This window comes from Taudactylus pleione, unplaced genomic scaffold (assembly GCF_031769625.1).
Source record: "Taudactylus pleione unplaced genomic scaffold, aTauple2 ptg000015l, whole genome shotgun sequence".
Lineage (NCBI taxonomy): Eukaryota > Metazoa > Chordata > Amphibia > Anura > Myobatrachidae > Taudactylus > Taudactylus pleione.
In genome coordinates, this window is record NW_028284417.1 from 23,926,123 (window position 1) to 23,947,151 (window position 21,029).

The 21,029-nt window shown below is 41.3% G+C and overlaps 1 protein-coding gene across 5 annotated transcripts in view; it reads left to right on the plus strand.

Moving 5' to 3' along the window:
* SNX14 (sorting nexin 14) overlaps positions 1–6,355 on the plus strand; it is a 146,814-nt gene extending 140,459 nt beyond the window's left edge. For 4 of the 5 annotated variants that reach the window (XM_088472007.1, XM_088472010.1, XM_088472008.1 and 1 more), the window contains one exon: positions 6,064–6,355. In XM_088472007.1, coding sequence (XP_088328133.1) covers positions 6,064–6,102 — 39 coding nt within the window. In that variant the 3' untranslated portion in view covers positions 6,103–6,355. Of the gene's footprint in view, positions 1–1,676 lie in introns of all 5 variants that reach the window. The other variant, XM_088472009.1, reaches the window with a different exon arrangement.
* Positions 6,356–21,029: the final 14,674 nt, after the last annotated feature.

Here is a 21,029-nt window from a genome sequence, read left to right on the forward strand (position 1 = left end):
CATGCATCCATAAACTCCTGTGTGTTACACCTTTCCCCTGCACTCTACTACCATAATATGGGCGGAATTCAATTGATTTCGCGGCCCGCATCTCCCGTCTAAAGTGACAGGAGATCGCGGGCCGCTATTCAATTGTGCCAGCTTTTCACGCTGATCGCGCCCATTGAGGTCAGGTTTAGCCGCGTAAAGCAGCTAAACCCGACCAAAGTGCTGGGCGCGATCACGAAAAGTGATGTTTGGGCGCCCAAACATGTCACTTTTCGCACATTTCAGCTCTCAGCCCCCAGGGGCTGCGAGCTGAAATGTAGCGCTTGGCAGCTGATCGCGCCCGACAGGAGCAAGAATAGAATAGCTCCGTCGGGCGCGATAGGGGCTGGAAAAAATTGAATTCCGCCCAGTCACATTTACAACATGTTCCGGTTTGATTGCAGACAATACCAGACGTAATTTCTGCAACCACTCCTAGCTAGCTTAACTTTAATATATTTCTCTCTTCATATATTTTTAAGTCTGGTAAAATAGTAACTTTGCATGAACACATTATAAATAAGGATCTATTTAAATTGTTTATTCCTGTAGTAGGCAATCATAACTAAATGTATACTAAATTACTAGCTCTGCACCTCACTGCCTCTCCACACTGTACAATCTTCTCCATAACAGGACTAGATTGGATTCAGGCTAACTTTCATTATGAATTACCTACACAATGGTAGCTAATATTAAATACAATATGGTGTAATGTGAAAGTAATACTTTCTATACATGCTAGTGTAATGGTGCATAGAAGGGCTTCAACGCAATGTAATGTGAGATACGTTTATTATTATCCATTATTAATATGGCGCCACAAGGAGACCTCACAGACTACGTAAACAGAGAGCGAATGAACAGAACAAGAAAAAAGTGACTTGCATACAAAACAATGTAGAACATGGACAATGCTTATAAACATTTCTGCAGCAGCAATCATAGTACCCAAATAAGCAGCGGGGCACTGAGTGCCCTCACAGGAAATTTTAAAATACAGCAGCATAGGTGGAGTGCTCCCCGGCTAGAAATAAACATTCATTTATACAGAGCAAGTTTCCAGTGCTCTTAATATAAACGCACTGTCATCAGGGATATAAACAATAGAAATAGTTACTGACTTTATATAACCACCATCACCACGTGAATGCTGTAATTCGGATGCGGGACTGCTCACCCTGCCGGCATCGCAATAGAATTACATCATCACTGCAGATGCACAAAGCGGAATGGGTGAGCTCTGTCATGTGTCCCATGTTCAGGTATTTTTTGTTTTTTAGCATTCAGGTGGTCTTGGTGATGATATAATGGATGCAATATCGTTAATATACAATAAATCTGGTATTATGCAAACCCCTGTTATGGGGGAATAAACTGATAATTACATATGTGCAATATGTCTCTAAGAACACCATTATTGTATTGCAGAAAATTGGAGTCAGAACTAGATATATAAACAGTGGAGCATGTGTAAGCAAATCCATTATATCACTAAATAAATGGATAAGCATAAATCCATAATAATGAATGATAATAAATATACCACACCAAAAATCTATTAGTGTAGATATAGATAAATGATGTGAAACAATTTAGTTTTGCATTGTAACGATTGTTTATATCTATTCCCCGAACACTCCGAATAGGAGGGGGATTCGGAATCAGTATGAGTCGGGCTCAAATCCCAATGCCAGCAGACCGACAGCAGTGAAAATCCCGACAGGGGATTTAGGTAAGTATAAATAACCCTACCCCCCTCCCCCCTAAACCCTCCCTTAGGGGTGTCTAACCCTAACCCCCCCTTAATTGCCTAAACCCCCCCGTCCCCGCAGCCTAAACCTAAGTCTCCCCTAACATAACCCTCCCCTTTTGCAGTTGTCCGCGCCCGCCGCCCGGCTTACCTTTGTTCGGTATGCCGGGCGTTGCACTCCCAGGGTAGGTATAATGACAGGCGTCGGGATTTCGATGTTTGTCATTAGTACCCTGCCAGGGTTTGACAATCTGGAAGCCGGCGGTCGGTATTTCGACCATCTGCTTCCTGACTGCAACCCGGGGGTTATGGTATTTTAAAGTGGTCATACTATGTGAAGCCTCACCACTGGCTGCTTACTTGTACCTGTATTTAAGGTCGCTCCAATGGCTGATCGATGATCTTCCATTCTTCCTTGAAACACTTTTCAGATTTGCCGATGTAAGATAATCCACAAGGGGAAATTAACTAATAGACCACAAGTTTGCTGCTACATGATAAATATGGTAAGCCTTGCCTGAGTTGGGATGACCGAATGTGTCACCGATTACATGGTATTGGCAAGTAGTATTTTTAAAGCAGCCATTTCATTTGGATTAAAAATGTTTTACATGTAGTCTTGTCCATATTAGTAACATCAGTTTTATCCAAGATGTCTCAGAGGTTTTTGCCTCTCTTGTAACATGGCATAAGCCATATTAAGTTCAGGGTTAGATTGTATTAATGGCCAGAAAGTTTTGGATTGACGTTTAATTGGGTTAACTCGTGATAAAAAAAAGTACCAATAATTATCTGGTTTAACTTTATAATGATGCCACATAAATATACAAGTGTCGTACATTAAAGTAATCAGTGCAGTCTCGTGAAGTGATTTGTCACATCCGATGGCGAAAAAGACACACTAACGCAAGCCAAGTCGTAAGGGACCTAGCGGCTCATTCTCGCCAGGCGTCTTGCACTGCATGGCGTATGGAGGCTAGGTGTATGAGGACACATCTATATTAGTAACACCCGTTTTTGACAAAAATGTCAGAGGTTTCTACCTCTCTTGTAGAACGGAGCCCGGTATTAACCTAATTAAGGTAATCTATGAAATGTGTAAAAAATACGATTTTAAAAAATACGATTCTACATTGACACCTGAGAATGTGCAAAATATATATCATACTCTATGTCGAGCATAAAAATATTTGTGTACATTGCACAGCCCATTACTAGCAGGTAAAAGATTTCATTATAGAAAAATAAATTTTGTGTAAGAATCATCTGTAGCAGTTCCAATATTAGTTCCAGATCCGGGCCATTGTACAATGGATGTATAAATCTTCTGACAGTTGCAAGGCCTTGAGAATGTGGGATCACAGTATATATACTGCAAACATCTGCATTGATATGGTAATGGTGGTAAATGTTGTAGTTTGTTCAAAAGTGATGTAGTATTAAAAAATGTAGTATTAATGTGATATGCGACACTTGCATATGCGCGTGTGACTGTATCTGTATAAAAAGCACAATGGACTTTGGCGTGGAAAAGCTGCAGCCGCTGTATCATAACACTTTGTATACAGATGCAGTCACACACCGATATGTTGCATATCAAATGAATCAGTGCAGTCTCTTGAAGCGATTTGTCGAATCCATAAGCAACTAAAATGCATTTTCATGCGAAAAAGACGCTGGGCACAAGCCAAGTCAGATGGCAGCAGTAGTGTATGAGGACAAAGCTGTATGGAGAAGACTACATCTAAACCCTTCTTGATGAAGGGGGCTGCCCACTGTGCTGCTGTCCGGACGTTTGGAGTAACAGACTGCCTGTGTCGCGCCACCTGCATTTGGCAGGTGCAATGTATCTGGCAGGCGCCGGGACCAACACAGAAGCACCGGCTACTAGGGACTGCATCGGCTGCAGCTCCTAGAAGCTGTGTAGGGCAGATGGAAAGTGGCTTCATACTGGAAGCAGTATCTCTGTTAATCGCGTTCCGGTATGGCAGTCCAAAGGAGAGAAAACACTTCCTCCTTGGACTGCATTTCCTGTGTGTGTTGAGCAGTCAGTACATCTAGTGCACACATTGCAACGGTCTCACTAGAGGTGGCAGATTTCATGGGAGGGGCTACAGCCCCTAAGTAAAATCTGCCACTGCATCTAAACATTTTTATTCAAAAGAAATGACTGCTTTAAATGTTCATGTACTACTTGTCGATACCTTATGACAGGTGACACATTTTGTCATCCCCACTCAGGCAAGGGTTACCATATTCAGCACCATTTAACATGTAGCAGCAAATCTGTGGTTTATTGTAAAATAATCCACAAGGGCAAATTATTGGCAAATCTGAATGGTGATTCAAGGAAGAATGGCTGTTCATCGATCAACCATTCGCGCTACCTTAAATGTGGGTATAAGTGAGCAGCCGGTGGCCAGACATTTTTGTGAGGCTTTACAAAGTCTAGCCATATTAAAATGCTGTACGATAGACCAATGCTAATCTGCTAGAGGTTAAAAAGAAAAGTTTTGGTTAGTAAAAACTGAGAAATAATGTAAATTTCAGAGTGCTTAAAAAAAAAAAAAAAAGCCTTTCAGGGAACAAGTAATAGGTTATGAACTTACAGCTATTCTGCAGCTTTATAAAGAAGCTCATTTGGCCATGCAGCTGGACTGCTGAAGTCTGGAAGGAGATGAACCGATGATTCAAAATTTTTTAGCTATTTGTTCATCACACAGTAAATAAACTACGTAACTGTGTATAAAGCCCCTAAGTGGCAGCTTGTAAAGACACCCGCTTCCCAGTTTCCCATGTTTAAACTCAAAATTTAAACAGGCAATGTTTTTAATAGCAAAACATTGGCATACAATACCCTCTGGTATGTGCTTAGTTGGTCAATGGTAAGTACTTCAGCAAAATAATGACCACATACCCCAAAGATATGTCAGAAATATCTTCATGGAAAACAACAAAACTGTAGGCTTCAAATCTTGGAATGGTTAGCGCAGTCTTCAGATTTAACCCCCATCGTGCTGGTTTGGGATGAAGCTTGTTGTAAAGAACTTCCCGTACAATATTTGATTTCCATTGTAAAAAGAATGCAACGAGTGTGTTTGTTATATCTGCAACAGGTGGCTACTTGATCAGACGAAAATATAAATTACATTTTGTGTAACAAAATTATTCTATGATTTATTTTTTATCTCCAATTGTTCTATGCTTCAATTTCAGAGTACATTGAGACATTGAACTACTTAATTTCTAAAAAAAACATAATTCAAAGATTGTATTTGCTATCCAGCATAGAGGTGCAATAACTGATACCAATTAGCTTTGATTCTGCACATTTGCAGCTATGTTGGTAAATAGCCCACTCCCAAGATGTGTGCAGATAAAGTATAACAATCCCGCACAAAGTTATCAAATAAATGAATAAATCATACAATAAGGATATTACATAATGTATTTTCCTATAGGTCAAGTATTCATGCTATAGGAATACTTGTGGTGCTACCAGCTGATTCAGATATGCAAACCAGAGTTCAAATAGAAAAATAAATCAGTTTTATAAGGTGCACTCAATTCCTCACTAGTAATACTAAATCTACAAACACAATCTTTATTAAATAAAAAGTATCTGTGTGCACATAATGGGCCTGATTCATTATGGATCGCTATTGCGATTACGCACACAGGTCTGCTGCGAAAATATGCTAATGAATGTTATCGCAAAGCTGTCGCACAGCCAGCATAGAGACGCCCACAACAGCTATCTCACATCCGTAATACCTTGCAGTCCTGTATATATATCGGTACCATCAACCTCTCACGCAGAATCACAACAGGTCTGACCTTACTCAGAAATTTGTAACCTACTCTCACGCAGTGAGTAATCAAGCTACTTATGTGTCGCAGTGGCTAATTTATGCACTCCCATGCAACGGCGTTCAAACGGACAGGCACACCTGCATTTCTCTGACCACTCCCTAGTCACCACCCCCAAATGCTGACCTCCCGTCACTCACTCTGCAATGGTTTTCTTTTTGCGTGCATGATTGCAGAGCGATGAGCAATGCTACCTCACGCACGCACCATCGACCGATCTGCGTATACAGTTGCGATCCATAATGAGTCAGGCCTAATGTTCTCATTCACACAGGGAGAGTTGGGGGGAAAAAAAGCGCAAATGTTAAATCATTTTCTAGTTTAATTATTAATTTAATTATTTTGCTAACTAATGTGCAATCCAGGGGTGCAATTAATTTATTTTGTTTTTGGACAAATTATTTTTGTTTTAGCTTCAAAAAGATGTTTCATCTGTGCCAGCATGGATCTGAGGAAGACAACTAAGATTGGACTGTATCTAATGGCAAATCTTGGAATTGTTTTCTCTTTTTATGGCTGTTATTCCAGAAACTGCACATTTTTTTCACTTTTACAGGAGTGAAACTACCAATAAAACTCTATATAATGTGTTTTCTCACAGCGTCAAATCACATTTTCCTTGCATGGTCTGCAAAGTGTTAGTAACATGAAAATGTTCCCTTGTACATTATCTTTGTAAATATTAGAAATTGAATACATATTAAAGCTGCTTTAAAAAAAAATGTTGTCTTCTAGTTTATTGTTCTCCAGTGACGGTACACCAAAAGTGAGTAAGAGTTTGGAAGTGCGTTCATTCTGCTCAGGCCTTAAAGTAACTTACAAATAGCTGTTGAACAACAATTTTAAGCATTGTCTGCAAGTCTATGGGGTCAATCCAATTACACGCACAGGGTACGAGTTACCGTTGTCACGTAGTTAATACACCCACAACAGCACCTTATCTCGCACCCCTCGTGGCCCGGGCTCTGCCAAAAAAAACGCTTATTTGCGGTCACATCCCACTGGGAATGCAGAATATACAAGCTTTAAAATAATATTGTGCAGTTAGCAAGATACAAAATAGAGAAAACACAGAAATGAATTGATGGATAATTGAAAATATACTTTCTCTGTGGATCTTACAAGCTAATGATGTCTTTTATGTGAACTGTTGATTCATTGCCATGTTGTATTCTTCCAACTCCACACAAAGCTAAAATGATGTCCCTAACAAGTAGTACAGTCACTGAGAAAGGGAATACCTTGTGTAATGTGAGAGAACACTGAGACTGTTTTATTTCCTGTCTAGAAAGTTTTCCAACAGATATGTTTTGGTGGTAATCCCTGCATAGTGAGATGTGCCTGGAGCTGCTCTGTAAATCATCAATAGCTGCATAGTTTATGGTTGCCAAAGAATGAGCTACAGTATACTATTTTCCCTGCCATATTGTGGTGAGTGCTCCACTTAATATTTTACAGTACATTTTTAAAGCCTGTTCATGGGTATATCAACAGATGGAGAGAAAAGAGCACAAAGGATAAATGAACGGTAGTCCAACAGGCAGGGCCGCCATCAGGGGGTGAATGCCGGGACTGGAGTACCGGTCCCGGACAGAGAGGTGGCCCGCCCGCCCTCTGTGAGACAGAGATTCTTGTCTCCGTCTCACTGGAGTTCCGAACAGGCTGCTTGTCAGTGAATGGAGCTACCGCACATGTGCGGCAGCTCCTCGTAACCACAGAGATGATATTGCATGCAAGAGTGTGGGGAGCTGATGCGTCGGCACATAGCTCCTCCTCCTAGGCAACTCGCGCGGTCATTTCATCGGTGGCTACCGTACTCCAGCTGCAGGTAGGGCACCTGCTACGCCTTCCAGTGGGAGATTGGGCTGTGTGTTGTCACATGTTGGGAGGGAATCTTCAGAAACAATAACGGGGCAGCATGTGTGTGTGTGAGATATATATATATCTCTATCTCTAATATTATAGCGTGTGTGTGTGAGACACTATAGTATGTGTGTGTATGTGTGTGTGTATATATATATATATATATATATATATATATATATACATATACATATACATACAGTGTATATCTGTAAGCAATAACTTGCCGGTATGTGTGTATACATATATATAGTAAGTACCTATCTGGGCAGTATGTATGTGTATATATATATACACACACACAGTCAGGTCCATAAATATTGGGACATTGACAGAATTTTCATATTTTGGCCTCTATTCACCACCACAATGGCTTTGAAATGAAACAAACAAGATGTGATTTAACTGCAGACTTTCAGATTTAATTTGAGGGTAATTACTTCCAAATCAGGTGAACGGTGTAGGAATTACAACGGTTTCTATATGTTCCTCCCACTTTTTAAGGGGCCAAAAGTAATGGGACAAACTAAACAATCCTAAATCTAACTTTCACTTTTTAATTCTTTGTGGCAAATCCTTTGCAGGCAGTTATAGCCTGAAGTCTGCAACGCATAGACATCACCAGACGCTGGGTTTCATCCCTGGTGATGCTCTGCCAGACCTCTACTGCAAATGTCTTCAGTTCCTGCTTGTTCTTGGGGCATTTTCCCTTCAGTTTTGTCTTCATCAAGTGAAATGCATGCTCAATCGGATTCAGGTCAGGGGATTGACTTGGCCATTGCATAACATTCCACTTTTTAGCCTTAAAAAACTCTTTGGTTGCTTTTGCAGTATGCTTCGGGTCATTGTCCATCTGCACTGTGAAGCGCTGTCCAATGAGTTCTGAAGCATTTGACTGAATATGAGCATATAATATTGCCAGAAACACTTCAGAATTAATTCTGCTGCTTTTGTCAGCAGTCACATCATCAATAAATACAAGGGAACCAGTTCCATTGGCAGGCATACATGCCCACGCCATGACTCTACCACCACCATGCTTCACTGATGAGGTGGTATGTTTTTGTGGCTCACCAATGGTTTGCATCTTGTGGTGAACCCTCTATATTCACTCTTGTGAAGTCTCTTGATTGTTGACTTTGACACATATACATCTACCTCCTGGAGAGTGTTCCTGATTTGGCCAACTGTTGTGAAGGGGTTTTTCTTCACCAGGGAAATAATTATTTTGTCATCCACCACAGTTGTTTTCTGTGGTCTTCCGGGTCTTTTGGTGTTGCTGAGCTCTCCGGTGCGTTCTTTCTTTTTAAGAATGTTCCAAACAGTTGATTTGGCCACACCTAATGTTTTTGCTATCTCTCTGGTGGGTTTGTTTTGATTTTTCAGCCTAATGATGGCTTGCTTCACTGATAGTGCCAGCTCTTTGGATCTCACATTGAGAGTTGACAGCAACTGATTCCAAATGCAAATGTCACACCTAGAATCAACTCCAGACCTTTTACCTGCTTAATTGATAACGAAATAACGAGGGAATAGCCCACACCTGTCCATGAAATAGCTTTTGAGTTGATAGTCCCATTACTTTTGGCCCCTTAAAAAGTGGGAAGCACATATAGAAACCATTGTAATTCCTACACCGTTCACCCGATTTGGATGTAATTACCCTCAAATTAAATCTGAAAGTCTGCAGTTAAAGCACATCTTGTTTGTTTCATTTCAAAACCATTGTGGTGGTGAATAGAGGCCAAAATCTGAAAATTCTGTCAATGTCCCAATATTTAGGGACCTGACTGTATATATACTGTAGATGCACATTATATATTTATTTTTTATTTACCAGTTATTTATATAGCGCACACATATTCCGCAGCTTTACAGAGAATATTTGGCCATTCACATCTGTCCCTGCCCCAGTGGTGCTTACAATCTATATTCCCTACCACATGCTCTCACACACGCACACACTAGGGGCAATTTTATGGGGAGCCAATTAACCTACCAGAATATTTTTGGAGTGTGGGAGGAAACCACAGTGCCCGGAAGAAACCCACGCAAGCACAGGGAGAATGTACAAACTCCACACAGTTAGGGCCGTACACTGTCTGTGCTGTCCAATATATACATACAGTATATCTCTACGGCATCATTCACAGGTACCATCACCATTTCAGTCCATCCAGATTTTCATTAAGAACATTGTTGCTAAAAGTCCAGATGGACTGAAACTTTGGACAAAGGCACTGTTTGTCGTTTGAAGTTTTACCTGTTGAAAGTACCATGAGTGATGCCGTTCCAATTATATATATATATCCAAGTTATTGCTTATATTTACGCATATATAAATAATATATATATATATATATATATATATATATATATATAGGAAACCCCCTCTTGCAAATCCTGCATTTGCCCCTGCAATCCCACTGCCCTCCCACTTTGCCACCTATCCACATCCCCACCCATCACACCACACCTCTGAAAGGGAGGAGCGCATCGCATGAGGAGTAGGTCTTAGAGCAACAAGACCTGCCCTGCCTATTCTACCAGTCCCGGGCCCCAAAATTTCTGATGGCAGCCCTGCCAACAGATGACTAGAGAAAGTAGTAAGCAACCAACCATCTTTTAGTTATTTATCACTTAGTTCAAGTGTCTTTAATATAAATATCAGTTATAAATGTGGGAATAATTATTGGGGAAAAAAAAAAGCTCTTAATTGTACAGTTTACTGTTACTATGTAAGACAGGCATTCAGGAAATGTAGTCCTGTGCAACAGGATTTGTCATTCTGTCATGTTAATGTGCAAAACACTCTAAGAATTAGTGCTAAAACCATCTGTGTTCTTTGTCTCTATCCTCTCACTCTCTCCATATCTCTGTGCCTTTTTCACACACACTGTCCGCAATGGGGTTTTACATTATAAAGGATATCTGGTGTAATCAGTGGTGTTTGATATTTAAAGTCTTTTGTGATTAATGACGTTCTGGCTATCTTCGTAGTGACTGGTAAATGTTTCTATGAGGGGTTTTTTTCCGATCTGCTTTATATGGCTTTTCTATTTTTGTTTTCTAGATTGTCTGTCACATTTATTTAAATATCTTTTGAACTTGTGTTTGTTTCTCTATGGCAGAGCATTACTTTATAGTTGTATAAACTGACTGTTTTGTTAATGTTGCCAGTTTGTAAGTGTCCATTGCTAATCACAGTACAGAAGTCTGGCTCAGTTTCAACTCCTGTGCTCTTGGTAGTATTTATACAATTAGTTATATTTCTTCTAGGCTGTCACTTTCTCTGATACTCAGACCAACTATTTTTTTGCCATTGAAATGACTATCTCATGCTTAGTTTCTGGATTTGGCAATAACAATACTATTATATAGTATACCCTTTTTCTTTTTTATTATTATTATTGTTAAGCTCAGCAGTGTTTTCTCTTTAAACCACTAGGGGACACGGGGGTAACCCACCGGACTTTAGTTATAGTTAGGTGCTCACTGGAGTCAGGCATTATTGTTGCAGGCTCCTGTACAGCCTGAGAGATAGATATATATATATATATATATCTATATCCTTCTGGGCATACCCTGTGCTACTGGAGTCCGCCTGCTACGTGTGCTGCTTCCAAAGGACCTGCCACATCCATCACAGGGTCGTGTCAGGGCTTCCTCAGCACACACAGTGTCTTCAAACATTGTTGCTCCACCGTGCACTGGAGGCTCTTGGTAGCAGTAGGATCCGTGTAGATTGGCTCTACAAAGCCGCGGTTAACCTCTTGCTTGCAGTCCCTTTTAAGCAAACAAAGCCTGCACAGATCAAAGTGACCTGTGCAGTGCTTCACCAAAACTTGCCTGCCACAGGCAGCTCTATTGTTTGGACGGATTTACCGTCATTTTAGGGTTGGTTTCTGGTCGGTTTGCAAACAAACACATTTATTACCTGTCTGTGTAAAAATATTTATTGTTGGTGATGTTTCTAATGTTGGTATTTTGGTCGTTCGTCCATCTGTTGTGTCATTAGTAAATTGTCGGTTTGTTAATCTGGACGTTTTTCTGTCTGTTATGCAAGCTCAGCCTTTAGTAAATATACCCCTTAGTATCTAGCACACTCTTTATATTGTAAGCCTCAAAGCAGGGCATATCCACAGTAGTCACAAAATCTTTAGATTTATATATATTTTTTTTAATTTGTAGTTACAGTATATACACTTGCGCTTACAGTTGTATCCTCATACACTATTGCTGCAGTTGCTCCAAACTGCCATTCTTAGCTTGCCAGGTCCCATCTGACTCTGCTTGCGCTGAGCATCTTTTTTGCATCTTTGTTGTCCAAAAAAAATTAATTGCAAATGGATGTGACAAACTGCTTTACGAGACTGCACTGATTAATTTGATAAGCGACACTTTTATATCTGTGTGCGACTGAGTCTGAACCTGTATACAAAATGCTACGATGCTGCAGCTTTTATCCACGCCAAGATCCTTTGTCCTTCATATACAGATTGTCACACACAAGTGTTGCATATCAGACCAGTGCAGTCTCCGTTTGCGACTAAGGGCCGTATTCAATTAGTTTCGCATCCGAGAAAAAGTTCTGCCTGCCCGACGTGTTTTGGACGCGAAAACTTATCGTGCGCGTCCCAGCTTTCCGCTGTATTCAATTCCTAAACAGGCGAAAACGGCAAGCGGCGAATGCAGAACAGGCGGAAAGTACTGTCAGACTTAAGAAAATTAGGCTGAACCCCCCAAAAAGTGCACTAACATTGGGGTTCAATGTAGAAGTGTTCCAATAGCCCTAATAAAACTAATTGGGGTACTGAAGTTGTTTAAAATCCTTGTTATTAGCGTCCTTGCAAAAGTGGTGAAGAATGGCATTAAGCAGTATTTTTGGGTAAAAATAAGTAGACTTGTCAAATTTGGGGTACTTGAAATTGGGTACTAGCATATTTTAATGTCTCTAAAGAGAAGTTTTCGAAAAAGTTAAATTAGACGCAGTCCATACGAAGGATTTTGTGCGTCTGGGTTGCTCTGCCTACCCTCCATGTGTATATGAGATGCTCACAGTCCACACTCAGTGCTGCTCTGTAGCTGTTAGTCTACCTGTATACCTCTCCCTTGGTTAAAGGTATATAGTGCTCTATATTCTATTATTCCTTTGTGTTTGTGTAGTTGATTTAGAGTCAATTGTAATTTTATTACATATGCATTGTATGTGACTGTTTGCTAGCTGCTGTATTGACACTGTCTTTTATTTCTGTCTGTCAATTATAACTATCAATGTTTTTTTTCCTCTCCATCCTCTTGGGGTGGAGGTTTTTCTCTGGGTACTTCACATTAATTTAGATTTAGTGAAGGCTGTCACATAACATTACAATTATTTCCTTTACTGAACATGTCAAAAGATAAAGGTGTACAGGAGGGGGATCCCTCTGCTGGTTTCATGTAAATCATGTTTGGCTTATTTGTCCCCTCAGGACATTAAGGATGGTTTGTGTGTTGTCTGTCATAAAGAGCCACCTAACCAGTCCAGTTTACCTGTTCCTGGACAAGAGCCACCTTGGGTAGCCTTTGTCCCAGGTAATGAAGCAGTTTGTGGATCGTATGGCTGCTCCCACTTAGCCTCCTTGGATGAGGTGTCCACAGCAGGCTATGTTTGCACCACCTATGCATTTTTCCTGGAAGGATGTTGATGGCCATTCTAGTCAGGGTATGGCACCATCTAATGTTGATAGACTGGTAGTTACTAAGGCGCCTAAGCGCAAGTTAGCTTTTTATCAGTCTCCTCAACATATGGATTCAGACGCATCAACTGAGGATTCAGATGATGCACAAAGTTCCTCTCCAGGTTCTAGCTAGGGGGAGGAGGACCATCCATCTACAGTGGATGTCCCTTCTTTGGTGAAGGCGATTAAATCAGTCCTAGATATTCAGGATAATGAACTAGCTCACAGTAAAAAGCTCCAGTATTTAATCACCACCAGAAGGTGGTCAGAACGGAGTTTCCTGTATCTAAACAGCTCACTGAGCTTATGGATGAGGCATATGTTGTCTGTATGTACTAAGCGTTAAAAAGATTGAAGCATGTTTTAAAACAATCTTTTCATCATCTGGAGCTGTTACTCGTCCAGCTATGGCTAGAGCCTGGGTAGACAAAGCTGTTGAAGAATGGATGGGAGCATTTGTAAAATTCTCTACCAAATGCTACCAGAGAGCAGATGATGTATATCTCTCATATACGGGAAGCGGCTTCCTATCTGGAAGGAACTGCTGGAATCTTAGCTTCTAAAGCATCAGCAACTTCAGTAGTGGAATGCAGGGCCCTTTGGTTAAGATCCTGGGAAGCTATTACAGGATCAAAGAAGGCGCTGGAAGCTTTACCTTTCTATGGAAAAGTACATTTTAGAGCAGAGTTGGATAAAATAATAACTACTCTGGCAGCTTCAAAGTCCGCAGGTCTGCCATCTACCGGGACTACATAGTCTAGGCAGGTTTATTTTTGGTCCTTCCATTCTCAGGGACGAGTAAGGGAAAAGCGTTCCTCTAAGATGTCTAGTTTTTGCAAAATATCAAGGCGACAAACTAAGAGGTCTTGCCTGGCAATACGTCCAGTTTCTAAACTGGACGATAACCCTCTGCCTGATGGGGCGGGCCTCCTCCTGGGGGGAACCCATGGTGGGAGGCCGACTTCTTCAGTTTGGGGATTGTTGGCATCAAACAGATGCCTGGGTCCGAGAATTGGTCTCTCAGGGGTATGCCCACACTTTCAGGAGGCATCCTTCCCAGAAGTTTTTTTTTTTCGCACAGATCCTCCAGCAGATGCGGTGAAGGCTTTGGCCCTTCAGGAAGCCATTCACCCACTGCTGCAGGCGGGGGTAATAGTCCTGGTTCCTGTGTCTCAACAGGGAAGGGGTTATTAAACTGAATGGGGCTTATCATCCTATACTAAATCTAAAAGCCCTCAACAGGTTTATCAATGTACTCAAGTTTCATATGGAAACTCTCCGATCAATTACTTTGGCAATGGAGCTGGGGGATTACATGGTTTCCCTGGACATTCAGGATGCATATCTGCATGTTCCTATTATATCATCCCACCAGCAATTGTTATGGTTTGCTGTCCTTCAGCAACATTACCAATGTCTGGCTCTACCCTTTGGCCTATCTACGGTTCCCCGAGTATTTACCAAAATGATGGCCTATATCAGGCATCAGGGAGTCAGAATTCTGCCATACTGTATCTGGACAACCTTCTGATAATGGCACAGACTTCGTTGTTTTACAAAGCCATCTACATCTGACCATAGCCTGCTTACAAAAGCACAGCTGGAACATCAATTGGAAGAAATCCTCACTTACCTAACACAGCAGATGGTACATCTGAGAGCTCTTCTGGATTCTCGGGCACAGACGGTGTTTCTGCCAGAGGACAAGATTGTGGCCCTATCATTGCGAATACGCAAGCTGCTGCGAAAGCGAAGGGCATCCACTCTTAGCAGTGCAGGTCCTGGGATCAATTAGTATCCACTTTCGACATGGTGGGGTATGCTCAGTTCCATTCCAGGCCTCTGCAAAGATTGAATCTTTCCAGGTGGAATGGACAGTATCATCGAATAAACTCCTATAGGATCCTTCTTACTCCAGAGGTTCGTCACTCCCTCCTGAGGTTGCTGAGAAAAAAATCATCTGAACAGAGGGCACCCATTCTGGATTCCAAATTGGGTGCTTCTCACGCCAGATGCCAGTCTTCGCGGATAGGGAGCAGTGACAGGTCGTCACACCTTGCAGGGAAGATGGACAAATCAGGAAAGTCATCTGCCAATAAACATGGACCTGCGAGCAGTATACAAAGCACTTGTCATGGCACAGGACCTGCTCCAGGGCAAGCCGGTCCAGATCCAGTCCGACAATGAGACAACAGTGGCCTACCTCAATCATCAGGGAAGCACAAGAAGTTACGCAGCCATGAAAGAAGTGACAAGGGTTCCGATTTGGGCAAAACGACATCTTCCGACCATCTCTGCAATATTCATACTGGGAGTACTCCATTGGGAAGCAGACTTCCTAAGTCGCCAGGACATACACGCCGGAGAGTGGTCTTTCCATCCGGGAGTGTTTCAGCTCTTGGTAAATAATTATGGTCTAGCAGAGAGAGATTTCATGGCGTCCCGTCACAACCACAGGGTCCCCAGGTACGGGTCCAGAGACCCATCAGCAACCTTCGTGGACGTACTGGCAGTAAGATGGGACTTCAAGCTGGCGTATCTCTCTCCTCCAATTTCCCTCCTCCCAAGAGTTCTCAGGAAATTCAAGCAGGAAGGCAGAACAGTAATACTGGTGGCTCGGGCTTGGCCCAGACGTTATTGGTTCACCGACATACAGAATCTGTCAATAAGACAGTCCATATCCTCTTCCTCTATGGCAGGATCTGCTAATGCATGGTCCCTGCCGGCATCCATGCTTACCTCGTCTGCCTTTGACGGCGTGGCTCTTGAATCTTCCATCCTAAGAGCATAAGGTTTTTCCAATTCTCTAATTCAAACGATGCTTAGGGCACGGAAGCCTGCTCTGCCAGCATACATTAGAGTGTGGCATTCTTTTGGTCAATTTTGTTCCCACAGAAAGCATGATCCTAAGGTGTTTAGGATTTCCAGAATGCTGGCTTTTTTCCAGGCAGGTATAGACCAAGGTCTCCGTCTGGCTACTTTGAGAGTGCAGGTTTCTGCACTGTCAGTCTGGTTCCAGAGGAAGATTGCCTCATTACCAGTTGTTAGAATTTGTTTCCAAGGAGTTCTGCGAGTTTAGCCTCCTTTTGTTTCACCGGTAGCACCGTGGGATTTGTCTTTGGTTCTTAAGGGGCTGATTAATGTACAAAAAATTGGCACATCTGCACACATTAATCACAATCTATAGTGAGGCCCCATATTTGTATTCATTTGCGTTATTCAACCTGGGGGTGCCGCCTACTGACAAGGGCAATAGTTAGTCAAATCTTTTGCTTCTTGCATTTTTTGTTCTTAAGGGGCTACAAACTCCACCATTTGAACCTCTAGACTCTGTAGATTTGAAGTGGTTGACAGCGAAGGCACTTTTTCTTCTCGCTATCTCTTCCGCTTGCAGAGTCTCTGATTTGGCAGCACTTTCTTGTCGATCTCCATTTTTTATTTTTCACCAGGATAAAGCTGTTCCTTCATACAAAGAGGGTTACCTTCTTAAAGAAGTTTCCCGTTTTCATGTAAATGAAGAAATTGTAGTTTCAGATTTTCAGGCACCAGATCTTTCTGTAGGTGAAGCCTCCCTGGATGTAGTTCATGCTCTCCATATCTATGGGGACCGCACAAACTCTGTTAGAAAATCAGATGCTCTTTTTGTATTATATGGTTTTCACAAACTAGGATGGTCAGCTAATAACGAGACTCTGGCGACATGGCTACGTATTCAATAATATAAATTGTGACAATGCAAGTGCGCACGGTGCTAAATATAGACAGAAGTGGTTGAAATACTTCATAATTCTATATATGGGGGTCCCGTATATGATGATCAGTCCATGATGTTCTCGTTTATATGAAAGACATACATATCGAGCATAGTGTAGTACCATAAAAACACAAATGTATTAAACAACAATAATTTCAAAAGAAAATTGGTGTCTCACAACACACCTATCATACATATAGAACTGTGTATCATGCAATATAAGTCCTGAAATATATGCACATAAACTTTCACATATAAGGGTTAATGCCCCTCGTCTCCAGTAGAAAAATTGGGGAATTACCGGAAGTTCCTCATGATGTGTTTATTTTATTTGTTTAAAAGAAAAATTATAAAAAAAAAATTTTTATTTTATTACAAACAAATAAAACAAAAATGCAAAAGAGAGTTGAAAAAAGGTGATTCTAGGGTAATTTTAGGCCAGTTTAAAAATAGAAAAAAAAAAGCTAATAAAGCAATTTTTGTTTGAATAAATACTTTATTAAATCTGTGGTGCAAAAATTAATGAAAATTATTAATATGGGGTAATTATTGGACCAATTAGGCTAGTTGAAAACTTTCAATTACCTAATTAGTCTTTAGGGGAGTGTCCAAAGGGTCCCCAATATTTTTAGTATAAAATAGAAATTTTTAACTTGCTCTGCCATAGCGAAAAAATTGCAGCAGTAATTCTTATAGTATTTAGTGCAGCAGATTTTCTACTCAGCAATTGAATAGGAAAAACCTAGGTTTGTCAAAATTTTGCCTGCAATTGGAATATGCCCTTGTGAGTGTTATGGTGTCACTTCAAGTACTGAGTTACAGGTAGTAGAGTTCAGTTCTAAGTTGCAGTACCTGGTCCCAGCTCTGAGTTCCTCTTGCAGGTCTCTGGAATGGGTTCTCTGGGATTGAGTGTGGCGCGGAATTTGGTTTCAGTTCTGAAAGGCCAATTTCTGGATGTCCTTTTTGAGTCCTCAGTGACCGGGTTCCAGGGCTGAGGCTTCGGTGCCCTGATCCAGTTCTGAGTCTCCGGTGCTGAGTTCCAGTCCTGCTTGCCTGTTTCAGGTCCAAAGTTCAAAGTCTGAGTTCCCTATGAACAGGTTCCAGTTCTTGCCACAGTCTCTCATGCTGTGCCTGGCCTCCTGTTTCTGTCTCTGAATTTTGCCCAGATGTCAATTCAGAGTCTGGAGCTCCCTGCAAACTCTGATACCTGTTCCCGGGTGGTCGTCCGATGGTCAGAACAATGCTGAAGGCACCTAGGGCATGATTCAAAGATGGAGCACACAAGCGGCGTTTTGGGAGCCGTAGACGACCTGCATTCCATCCATCACAAATGCAGCAGGAGGTGTCTTTGTGAAACAGACACTGAGGTCACAGCATGGGATCTTCATCTGAACAATTGTTTTCTCTTTGGCCAGGCTGCAGTAGCTGAAGCTTGCTGCAGCCTGACCAGGTCCTAGCAGCTTGTGAAGCCAGGAAGTCTGTGTCTATGAACACAGACCTTATGCTCACCAGTCCCAGAAAACAGTGACATACCCCCGTTTCCAGGAATGCAGGCCGTCTACGCCCCCCAAAACGCTTCTACCTGTCCATCATGCAAAAAACAGGTCTTGCGCACGGGCAGATTAGAAAACATTGGAGATGTGCGCTTAACCATAAGGTTAGCATACATCTCTGAATCAGACCCTAGTTTCTTGCATGTACCTGCAGACTCTGCTTGATCCAAGGGTCCTGATCTGGATGGGACGAGTAGATTAGCTTTTAATATTTCTGCCACTTTTTCAACATTTCGTCTATGCTGTATGATTTTCTTTTCATGTCCATCTCGAAATGTCTTTGTTGGAATGGGCATAACCTTTCTGACATTCTGCTGCAATAACCAATAACTTTTGTATTCCTAAAACTCTCTGTTCTGCATAATTACACAATAATTGCTCTCACCATATCCAGTCAAGGCAGTCTTTTATCTTTGCTATCCACCAGCTGTGTGTGTGTGTGTGTGTGTGTGTGTGTAAAGATGGTAAAACAATTTTATGGTTAACATGATATATAGATATCAGGTTTATTAGAAAAATTGGATTGACCCTTAGGACCACAGATTGACTCCTAGAACCACGGTATCCTTAAAGTGTTCCTTGTGCCATTGGAAATACTTTAACATCATCAATCGCAAGGAGACTTATCAATAAGGTCATCAAGCACTAAATTGAGGTACCATGGAGCCAATACTGTGTATATGATAAGTATGTGTTGTAAAAAAAATTAAGAACATTTGAATTTGTAACTTTAGCAGGATCTATTTTAGTTTGACACCATGCAATAAATATCTTCAAAAATATGGAATATACTTTAAAAGCGTTTATCTTCCCCCTTTGGCAAAGATCAGAGGTGAGCTTCGAGACAGGCACCGGGGTACGTTCTCGCGGCTTGGCAGGGCAAGTATAATTAAAATGGGTTCAGTTGCCCCACTTTTCTACCTATTATGAGGAGGTTGCCCCCCCCCCCTGGAAATGACTTCCTCCCCCTTCTACCTTTGGATAAATGCTGGAGTGGTGGGTATTGGTCAGCTGGTATCCTCATCTGGTATACATTCCTTTAATAATGTCCGAGAGACTTGAAAATCTGTCAGCCTCTGAGATTTGGAGATACCTTCCTATTCAACACTTTTTGTCTAGTAACCCGATACATGAGGTTGCCAGTAGGTTCACGACTTCTTTTGAATCAATGTGTCAGTCCAAATCTCATCCTCAACAATTTCTCTCCTATGGATATAATCTTATAGAGGACACTTTTTCGACATTACCACACTTCATGGAAAGGGATCTTGGTATACAATTAGACTTTAAAGATTGGGATAAGATCTTTCAGACCACAATGTCTTGCTCGGTTATCTATTCAGTAGTTGAGACTCCATTTAAGGTTCTTGCCCGCTGGTATAGATGCCCCTCTGTGTTGGCTAAAATGTACCCTGGGCTATCCGCTACATGTTGGAGATGCGCCTCAGCTGTTGGGTCCCCTTTCCATATTTGCTGGGAATGTGCTGCTCAAAGCCCTTTTTGGAACTCTGTGATCTCTTTTTTTACAGAGATTGTAGGCCAGCAAGCTAGCTCAGAACCTGCATTCTGGCTTCTTAATAAGATGACTGGTTCTGTGTCACCCTATTAAAAAAAAAAAAAAACGTTTTTGAAGAAACTCAATAGTGCAGTCAAGGCTGTAATTTCAGTTCACTGGAGATCTCCGACTCCTTCAACCATAGCAGAATGGTTCTCCAGATTGTAATTCTACTTATCCATGAATGATCTTATGCCTGGAGCTATTAAATATAGAGATTTTAGTGGTATCTGGGGACCTTGGTTCCTATTCAAAAAGACTATCCCTACTATTTGGGCCACAGTAATGGGGTTTCTTAAATAGCTTCACAGTTTGGCTAGTTTTTGTTGCTGTTGTCTCTGGTGGTCCCTCTCTTTTTCCCTACCACTCTCTTCATTCTTGTCAGTTTTTTTTAATTTATTTTTGTCCTACTCTATTTTCTCTGTGATTTGGTTTTTTACTGTATTTTGTTTTGCAATTTGTGATATGTTTTTGATATATTTTATGTAGGTGTTTTGCACCCTCTGTTATAGATTTTGATCTAAATAAATAACTTTATTGCAAAAAAAAAAAAAAGATTTTTCTTCCTTGTAAGTGCTTGTTGATTACTGACTCAGACCTTTATCTTTGAAGAGTTTCCATTCACTTTCCAGGCCGTCAAAGTTAGTTGCTGCACATTTGGTCAAAGAAAACTGGGCCAAGAAGCAACCGCTAGGGATGTTGAGGTAGAGCAAGCGGTTCCATCCGAAACATCTCTTGAGCAACTGAAAACCACCTTTGTTGTGGCCAAAATGAAAGATTGCTATAATTTAGTACTTTTTCAGACAAGAAATTAGAAGAAACGGAGGATAGGTAAAGGCTGATTGAAACCACCATAGGACTGTCAATGTATCTACACCTTCTGTCCCTCAAACTTTGCATCGAAAGAAGAATCTGGATTCCTTGGCATTCTGGT